The sequence below is a fragment of the Pollachius pollachius genome (assembly GCF_949987615.1).
Source record: "Pollachius pollachius genome assembly, chromosome: 8".
Classification (NCBI taxonomy): Eukaryota; Metazoa; Chordata; class Actinopteri; order Gadiformes; family Gadidae; genus Pollachius; species Pollachius pollachius.
The window spans coordinates 8,226,847-8,237,017 of NC_136941.1; the positions used below are offsets into that span (position 1 = coordinate 8,226,847).

Sequence of the window (10,171 nt, forward strand, 5' to 3'; positions counted from 1 at the left end):
ACAGTACTGTTTAAACCCTTATTTTGATCCTTACATGTTGTGAAATATTGATTTAACAAACCTGAGACACCATGTGGGATATTACTTGAACCAAAACAAAGAATTGATGATAAAAAAAACACTTTGTTGTATTACTGTTTCCAGACTGCGCGTGCTATCACATAACATCTCATAAAACTGGTGTGTTGGGCGCATTACCAACATGTGGTATCAATAAGCACTGTTAAGACATCAACTCCTTACCATCATATCACCATGCACCCAGCAGGGTTAGCCGGGATCACATTTATGAACATTTTGCAACATTAACCAATACCCCTCCTTCTCTTGTGTTTGTGCGTGTGTGTGTGTGTGTTACACAGACAGATTGTGCCAACTTTGTGCGTCTGCTGAAGCCGTTCAACCGCACCCACCTGCTGGCGTGTGGCACCGGGGCCTTCCAGCCCATGTGCTCCTACATCCAGGTGGGCTACAGAGGAGAGGTGAGAAGACCCCCCCCCCCCCCCCCCCCCCCCCCACACACACACACACACACACACACACACACACGCGCACACACACACACATACACACACACACACACACACACACACACACACACACACACACACACACACACACACACACACACAGATAGCTAGAGATACAGACATACATTCGTCAGAACACATAAACACAATAAACAGACACACATATGAACGCATACACACACACACACATACACACACACATTCACATTCACATTCCAAACACACTCTTTCCCTCTCTGTCTCACATACACACTTTCACAAACTGAACCCTTATTACATGACAAGAAACATTACTTTTGCATTCTTAATGCGGATTGCATGTTTGTGCACTATGAGAACAAGTAAGAGCTGGGAGAGTCTGGATATTGTATTGATGCAGTATGCAGCTGCGCGGCAGGGTTGCCTGAGCTCCGCTGTGAGGCCTTCCGCACTGCCACTCAGCTGCACCGTGGGGCTTCCCTTATAGCTGCACCATGAGGTGCAGCTATAAGGAAAGGAAGCAACTGCCAGGAAGCATCCCAGCGGCCCATTAATACACGCCGCGGCAAAGCTGTGCCTCTGGAATAGAAACAGAAAACTGAACTAAAGACTTTTACAGACCGAGTTGATGAATGGGGCCATTGACCAGAGTCGCTGTCACTGTTGCTCACTCCCAATGTATGGCTCTCCAGAGCTCAGGCCAGCATGACGTCATGTCAGGCCCAACGGAAAGAGCTCCAGCTCAGCAGGAGGATATAGGAGGGATGGGTCCTGGCACTGAGGTCCACATGCCAGGGGATGTATTTCTCTTCCTGTGCCGAGTGCAATTGAATCATTTGTGTGTGTCCATGCTTGAGCCTGTGTGTAAGTCCACGAATGTGCATATTAGTGTGTGCTTGCTTGAATTTGTCCATATGCATGTGTGCTTGCCTGTGTGTAAGGGCGTGCATGCAATTAAATGCTGGCTAGTGTGTTTGTGTTTGTGTGTGTGTGTGTGTGTGTGTGTGTGTGTGTGTGTATACATTATAATCCTGCCGCTGCCACTGGGTGCCCACCACATCATCTATCATCCTCCTGGTGTGTGGTTTTGGTCTCGTCACACACACACACACACACACACACACACACACACACACACACACACACTAACCCATCTCACCACAGCCTTCAAACTGCTACTGCAGCTGCAGCCCTATACTTTCAAGTGCTGTGCGTGACTGGCATGGGTTAAATGGACACACAGGCAGATGAAGAGGAGACGTTTGTTTCCACTATTAGATGGGCTGTTTAAATGAGCAGGTTGAACGATAACTCGTCTATGCTAGGAAGAATACTCTAGGGCAGACCATGTATGCTTGCTGCGGAGCCAGAACCACTCAACTGTCAACGAGGAGGCAGGGAATACAAATTGGACTCCAGTCTTCTGACAGACTTGGAAACAAGTACTAGAACATCACACATTTCAAACTAATCATTGTGGGTATGCGTGTGTTTTTGGTAGGTCAGAATTTGTGTTTATGACTGTGTATGTGCATCGTGTTTGTGTGTTTGTGATGGTACATCAGCATGCGTGTGTGTGTGTATGTGTGTGTATGTGTGTGTGTGCGTTTGTGTGTGTGCGTGTGTGTGCGTGTCTGTGTGTGTGTGTGTGTGTGTGTGCGTGTGTGAATGTGTGTGCATCACTGGCGCATGTTTGTTTGTGTGTATGAGTTTGTGTGTGTGTGTGTGTGTCTGTGTGTGTGTGTGTGTGTGTGTGTGTGTGTGTGTGCATCCACCGAACTAAGCGGGTCCCACCCTGAGTTGAGCTGACCCTGTAGATCGTCTTGGGGGGGGACCAGGGGGTCCAGGTAATGCGGCTGGCACCGCGGGGAGCCTGTTCATTTGTTTAACCAACCATTAAGTGGTCCAGAACACACAACCTTCTGTTTGTCCCACCGCTCTCTCGGGAATCCCCGGGATCATGACCTTCCACAATGGCCACTGGGTGGGATGACCCTTGACCCCCGGGGTGTTTCATCTCCGCTCGGGACAGACGGAGACATACACAAAAACACGAAGCCGCGGCTCGCCCCCCCGCCGCTGACTCTAGCTTTCAGCGCGGCCGCTGTGGAGCAGGGCAGCAGTGTGTTTCTCCTGCTCTCTGTCTCCCATCCTTCTTTCTGACTTTAGGTCTATTCTTTTGCTTCCTATTCTTCTTTCTTTCTTCTTTCTTTCTTTCTTTCTTTCTTTCTTTCTTTCTTTCTTTCTTTCTTTCTTTCTTTCTTTCGTTCTTATTGTCACCCACGCACACAAATTCACACACACACACACACACACACACACACACACACACACACACACACACACACACACACACACACACGTACCTCAAAGCGCACAGCGGTCAGTTCCCGTGGTGGGTCACATAATTACCTGAGCGGTGCCAGATATTGCTAAATAAACCAGGCCACACACACAGACACACACACACACACCCACACACCACCCCCCTCCCACACACACACACCCCTCATATATACAAATATACAACACAAACATAAATATACATCCCTTACACAGAGAATTACACGTAAGCTTGATGAATGACATGCTCATACACACACACCCACACTGACACACACACACACACACACACACACACACACACACACACACACACATAGTTCTATGCTTGTGGGTCTTGGCCGTAGGTTGGTTGCTGACATGGGTTGCGTAATGTTGCTTTAGTGTTTTACATCGGTGGCTGACGCTAAGTTATTCCCAGCCCGGGTGTGATCAGTAAGTTGGACGGCGGACATGGGTGATTACTTGCTCTGCATGTCTCAGTCTGTTCTCGATATGATGCTGGTGGATCCAGAGCTGGGATAAGCAAGAGCATATTGGCCTGCCTTGTCTTGAGCAAGGAGTACAGTTTAACTGTAAATTAAGGGCTGTGGAGGGGGCGATCTGCACAGATCAACTGAAAATAAGAAAGAGCTGATAAATCTCCCTTCTTTTCAGGCAATGAAGTGTGGCTTTTGGATCATAGCCTTGAGTACTTTTACTCATATTTCTTTTTGCCATGCCTTTTTATTTTGTAAACTTCCTCTATGGGCTTTTTTTTATGAAATATTTGCCTCCTTTTCTCACAATAACTTAATTGTTCTCTCTCTCTCTCTCTCTCTCTCTCTCTCTCTCTCTCTCTCCCTGTCTGTTTCTCTGTATCTCTTCTCTCATCTAAACACTCTCTCTATGGTTGAGCAATGTTCAGAGACCTTTAGCAGGAGAAACACATGACGAACAAACACTTACGGTTAAATATTTATGAAGCTTGCAGTATTAGTGCCCCCTTAAAAAAAGAAAAAAACACAGCAATGTTAAAATAATCAACATAGACAAAATCATCCACAGATGGTCAGATCCCTTTGAAACCTCCCCCTACTCCACATCAGTACGGTGGATTAAACACATCGCACTCCCACACAGGAAATGTGCAGGGGGGGGGCTTTCTGCATGGCCATCGTAAGGACGAAACATTAAGGCGAGGGTCCATTGTGTTCAAAAGCTATTACCTAAACAAAAAAGCCTGCAAGTCCCTGATAGCCCGGGCCTCCTAAGAAACACTGACATTAAGGAATACAGTTTGGCATCACTGCGTCGGGGCTGACGGAAAACAGTGGAAAGTTTCCCCGGACAGCGACGCGTGTTGACGTCAGTCGGATGTTCTGCATTTGTTTCAGCTAACCAGATAAACCTCTCCCCCAGTGTGCCCTGCTCCCCCAGAGACACCAGGGCTTCCAGACCCTACTCCTGCATCCCTCCTAAAGCTCCTCAGAGTGGAGCTGGAGCCTGTGACGTCCCCCCCCCAGAGACACACAAGGCCCTAACTGTAACAATCAGACACCAAGCATGTAGGATGATCATGTTGATGAAGTAACTTTCAGTCGAAATAGAAGAGAAATTGAATATAGAATTTGATGTATTGTTTTTTTCCTTATGTACATATTTTCAGTAGGGTTGTACCACACGACTGATGTCCTTTGTTTCCCTCCCATGAATAAACAAACACACACACACACACACACACACACACACACACACACACACTAACACACACACAGTCACACATAGCAAAGCAATCCCTAATAAGCCTCTCTGAAGATGGCACAATTCGATCTGACACAAGAATGGTTCCAATTTGTTGCTCTAACACATCTGGGGCTCACTTGCACGCGGACAACCGCTTACCCCACGTCAACCTTCTAGCGTCTGTCTGTCTGTCTGTCTTCTCTGTGACGGCCAGGCCTGCCCAGTCCCTTGTAGTTAATTCTCAATAATATAATGATAATTATATTATTATATTATATTATATTATATTATATTATATTATATTAATTATATTATCCAGTAGAGGAACTTTAATGGACTGTCTTTAGCAGAGGAACGGCGCGAGTAGGCGTGGGCTGGAGGGTTCAGAGTAAGGACGGGTCGTTGAGGGACTCATAGACCACAGACCCAGGGTCATGACCTGGAGGTCCGGTCCTCGGCGGTTCCCGGGTGAGGCTGAGTTGACTCAGAGCCGGGACGCACCCAGTCAGTGCAGGACTGTACAAGACCAGGAGCCAACTGACAATGGAGTCAAACAGAATATCCTTTGTTAGGATATTCAGCCTTTATTGTTTTGGGGCACATTATTTTGTTTGAACAGCGACACCGTGTTTTTATTTTTGATACGTCCTTGTTTTTGACCACGTCTGCACTAATAATTTCAGTGTATTATATTTCATTTATTTCTCCTTGAACACTTGTTTGGTTTCGGTTGAAAGGGTGCCACTCATTTCTCTTCACGAAATGTAGGAATGCATGACCTTTACTAATATTTTGTTTCCTTCCTCTTCTCGCAGCATGTGTTCACCATGGACCCCAACAATGTGGAGAACGGACGGGGAAAGGTTCCACATGACCCCAGCCTCCCCTTCGCTAGCGCCTTCAGTGGTACGACCCCGATACTCCTGTTGGCTCCATTTGACCACCTTGTGATATTATATTTCTAATGCTATGATGAATCTATGAGAATCCTATGTGTGCTATTGTGTATGTGTTCATTTGTTTGTTTGCAAAACACATGTCAGTTCCTCGTCAGTTAACTCCTGTAATGCATTGCATGGGGTTGAAAGAGGGAAAAGCCAAAAGCTCTGTAGGTCTTACGTCAACATTGACGATAACACAAACAGAGAGACACACACCGCGATATAAATAAAGGATTGGAGAGGAGAGAGAAAGGGAGAGAGAGAGAGAGGGCTGAGGAAAGAGAGAGAGAGAGAGAGAGAGAGAGAGAGAGAGAGAGAGAGAGAGAGGTCAGGAGAGAGAGTTTGGGAGAGAGCTTGAGAGTTAGTGAGTCAGAAAGACAGAGACCGATCTGGAGGAATTCCAGGCAATAAGTTCTCATGACAATGAAGTCTATTTCACTTCTGAGTGCACTTTTTGACACATTAAACCACGCGTTGAGATGTGTTGAGGTCCAGCTGATTGATGTTTGCACTTATACTTGAATTTGCCTAATTCTTTTTGCAAGCGTGCAAGCATGCAAGCGTGCATGTTTGAGTGTATTTATTTCCATTCCTACGATCATCGTAACAGTTTCAGAGTAGACATCTTCCTTGAGTGGTTATCACTGCAGGGGAACAAAAAAAAACATCCTAGACTCGTACACAATTCATATGAGAAACTGACCTATGATGAAATACCAAACCCTGTGGATAAAATGTTGCAACTTACAGATCTTGAAGGCTGTAATTGATTCAAACAACTACAAAATGGACCGGTCAACATATATGAGTGCACTTCCATATCCACTAGACCGCCCACATTGTAACTACAACCTTTATGTACCACGTTAAATAGAGATCGGCCAATCTTTTATTTCCTCTTTTAATTACGTCTCCCGCACTGATACATCCATTCCGTCTCCAAATCTCTGCTTAATCTCCACTATCTGTCACCGTAAAACCTCCATGTCTGTGCTGTTCCCTTTCCCTCCCTCTCCCCGCTCCCTCCTCCCTCCCCGGCTGCTTCGCGGCCCCTGTGTGGCTCTGCGGGCCCCAGGTGGGGAGCTGTACGCCGGCCTGACAGCGGACTTCCTGGGCAGGGACTCTGTCATCTTCCGCAGCATGGGGGGGCGCTCCACCATGAGGACGGAGACCGACCAGAAGCTGCTGCACGGTACGCCACACGCAGTCTGGTTTATATGAGCCAATGGTTCACTGGAGATTGGTGTGCGTGCGTGTGTGTGTAGTATGTAGCGTGTTGTGTGTAGAATAGACATCGTTGGAAATATGGAACTTTCTCCCAACACGGTTATAGTCATTTTATTTGTCTTGTGTCATGGGATTGTGTTTTTTTCTTTCTTTCTTTTTTTTTATTGTGGATCTCTCTTTTTTTCTCCATTCTTGCCTTACTCCTCACCCCCCCCTCTCCCTCTCTCTCTCTCTCTCCCTCTCTCTCTCTCTCTCCCTCTCTCTCTCTCTCTCTCTCTCTCCCTCTCTCTCTCCCTCTCTCTCTCTCTCTCTCTCTCCCTCTCTCTCTCTCTCTCTCTCTCTCCCTCTCTCTCTCTCCCCCCTCTCTCTCTCCCTCCCTCTCTCCCTCTCTCTCTCTCTCTCCCTCTCCCTCTCTCCCTCTCTCTCCCCTCCCTCTCTCTCCCTCCCTCTCTCTCTCTCTCTCTCCCTCTCTCTCTCTCCCTCTCTCTCTCTCTCTCTCTCCCTCCCTCCCTGTGTCTCTCTACCTGCCAGACCCCCGGTTCAGTGTCTCTCTACCTGCCAGACCCCCGGTTCATCGCAGCCCACGTGGTCCCGGACGGCGACGACCGGGACGATGACAAGGTCTACTTCTTCTTCACGGAGAAGGCCATGGAGCCCGGGGACCGGGAGGGCGCCATACACACGCGCGTGGGACGAGTGTGTGCGGTAAGACGCCGTTGGTAATGCACAGAAGGTGTGCTGTGCGTTATACTGTAGTGGAGGGAAGATGATAGGCTGATGAGGATGAGTTTGAATCAGATCATGCAAGGGTTTATGTCTAGTATAAATACGGTTACCGTTTTATACTACACACAGTGTCGTCTAATTTGGTTTCATGTGGTTTAGTGTAGTATTGCTTTGTCTCGTGTACTGCAGTATATCATAGTAAAGTACAGTTGAGTTTAGTGTAGTGTGTGTTGTGTAGTGTATTATAGTACAGTTTAGTTTAGTTTAGTATAGTGTTGTATAGTATCGTATGGGGCATATGCTAGTTCAACCGTAATTTAAGATGAGATAATACTTTATAGATCCAAGAAGGGAAATTTGGGATGATCCGTAACATTAAACCGAGCCAACCCACAGCTGTGAGGGCTGTGTGTGGGGAGAACACGTTGCATCACACACTTTCCATTGAATAAAATCACATAACGTAATCTCTGCCCCCCCCCCCCCCCGAGCTCAGTGTTGTACAGAAACACTGATGATGGGGGAGGCTGTGGTCAGGACACCAGACCCCCACTTTCAGAGCTCTAGTATGTTCTGGGGTCGTTTGTTCATGGTTGCAGAGAGTGGGGAAAGGGGATTGGCTTGAATCCGATCTGGTGGATACAATCCACAGCGGGGCTTTTATTTTGAAGTTGAAGTTGCAGGGAGGTCAGACACTTAAGGTACGTACACACAAGGTACGCTGCCTCCGCGGTCTGTGTAGAAGCACGGAGCTCTGTCTGGGCAGTGGTTCTGTCTGTGGCGCATTTCACATAAAACATCGCTCATTATGACACTCACATTCAACAACGCATGATAGCTTAAAAATATACATCCCATGGGTGTTAACCACGGTTATAACACCTCCTTCCTAGAACTCTAATTCCAAAGTGTTTGAATTTTAGCCCAAAAAGTGCCTCACCTGCACTTTAAGTGTGTCAGGGACGGAGGCTTGAGAAACAGAGACAAAGAGACAGAGAAAAAATAGAGAGAGAGATTGAGATGGAGAGAGACAGATACAGACAGCGGGATTACAAATCTCCCTCGTTCATATAAATGCGGGGGGGCAGACAGGGGGGTTGGATGTCAATGGGTTTACACACCCATCATGCCGCTGCCAAAACCCCTTAAAGCGAGCCGAAACCACAGAGATGTCTCTCAGGGCGATTGCAATTGAAAAGAGTAAGTGTTAAGGACTGCTACGGGACGATTAGTATCCCATTTCCTCGCAGAACGCACACACCAGCTGTCCACTAGGCCGGGTTGTAATCCCAACTCTATTTTGCACATTCTTTCACGCATCAATTTGACTTACTGTGCCACATGTGCGTTATAAATCACACGCACATACACACATAAACACACAGTCACACACACACATACACACGCATTGTAGCTTCATACAGCTGCCAGTGTCTCTTGTAAAGATATCTAATGTGGATGCCAAAAGACAGGGATGAGCCTTGTTTCTGCTGCACGCACTACAGAACAACAGCTACGGTGTATTGCTATTTCACATACCTCTGTCTCTCTTTCTGTCTCTCTCTCTCTGTCGCTCTCTATTCCTTCCCTATAATTCTCCAACCTGCGACCACCCCATACTCTGTCTCTCTCTCTCTCTCTCTCTCTATTCATTCACTATGACTCTCCACCCCTCCAAAAACCCATGCCTCTAGTCAGGGATCATCATCACTGCAACTGATTAACACTGCAAACACACAAATGCATGCGTGGGCACACACATACACTCATTCGCAAGCACACAAACCAACGCATACACACACACACACACACATACACTAATACGTTCACACACACATACACAGCTGTCAAAGAAATGTGGTGACATATTTATCTTTATGCCACATTTGTTCCGCATCACTTTTGTCATGCAAATGCTACCATTTTTTCTGTATTGATCTCACTCACACTCACACACACACACACAAACACACACACACACACACAAACACACACACACACACACACACACACACACACACATGCACACACACTCACACACACTGACCGCCTGATCTATGCAACCCATGCACCCATGAATACAAACCACGGCCATCTCATATATCACTGTATTAAATGTCATTTTGGCTGACTTTTCATAAACTTGAGTAGGTTTATACGGTTCATAGTTTATAGATATGTCAGCTGCCTCCTCAAACTGGTGCTTCCCACCAGAACAGACAGGGGGAACTGGGTTTACAAGGCGTATAAAGTGTGTGTGTGTGTGTGTGTTTGTGTGTGTGTGTGCCTGTGTGTATGTGTGTGAGCTGTCAGTTTGCATCATGTGGAGAGGCCATTGGATTTGTGTGCCTGTGTGATTTGCGTTTTCTGTCTTTTCTACCATATGAATGGGATATGGTTCAAACATCATGAGGTTGTTGCGATGATGATGTGCACTAAAGGGGGGAGAAATGCCTTATCTTCTACTTGAAGGAACATTTTTAGTTTCAGATGTGTGTAAGATGTTAAGCCTCTGACATATTATATGAATATTATATGAATGTAAACTTGCTTTTCGCTTAATATATATTATTTTGCTGTGTGTTTTTGTGTGTGTGTGTGTGTGTGTGTGTGTGTGTGTGTGTGTGTGTGTGTGTGTGTGTGTGTGTGTGTGTGTGTGCAGAATGATGTCGGAGGTCAGAGGGTGCTGGTGAACAAGTG

At 46.6% G+C, this 10,171-nt stretch overlaps 1 protein-coding gene across 2 annotated transcripts in view; it reads left to right on the top strand.

Moving 5' to 3' along the window:
• The window catches only part of sema3bl (sema domain, immunoglobulin domain (Ig), short basic domain, secreted, (semaphorin) 3bl), a 54,841-nt gene that overhangs the window by 32,373 nt on the left and 12,297 nt on the right, over positions 1-10,171 (top strand). Inside the window, exons 4-8 of one of the 2 annotated variants that reach the window (XM_079741293.1) lie at positions 363-482; positions 5,393-5,483; positions 6,594-6,710; positions 7,308-7,450; positions 10,134-10,171. The exon at positions 10,134-10,171 is cut by the window's right edge and continues 77 nt beyond it. In XM_079741293.1, coding sequence (XP_079597419.1) covers positions 363-482; positions 5,393-5,483; positions 6,594-6,710; positions 7,308-7,450; positions 10,134-10,171 — 509 coding nt within the window. The remainder of the gene's footprint in view (positions 1-362; positions 483-5,392; positions 5,484-6,593; positions 6,711-7,307; positions 7,451-10,133) is intronic. The other variant, XM_079741294.1, reaches the window with a different exon arrangement.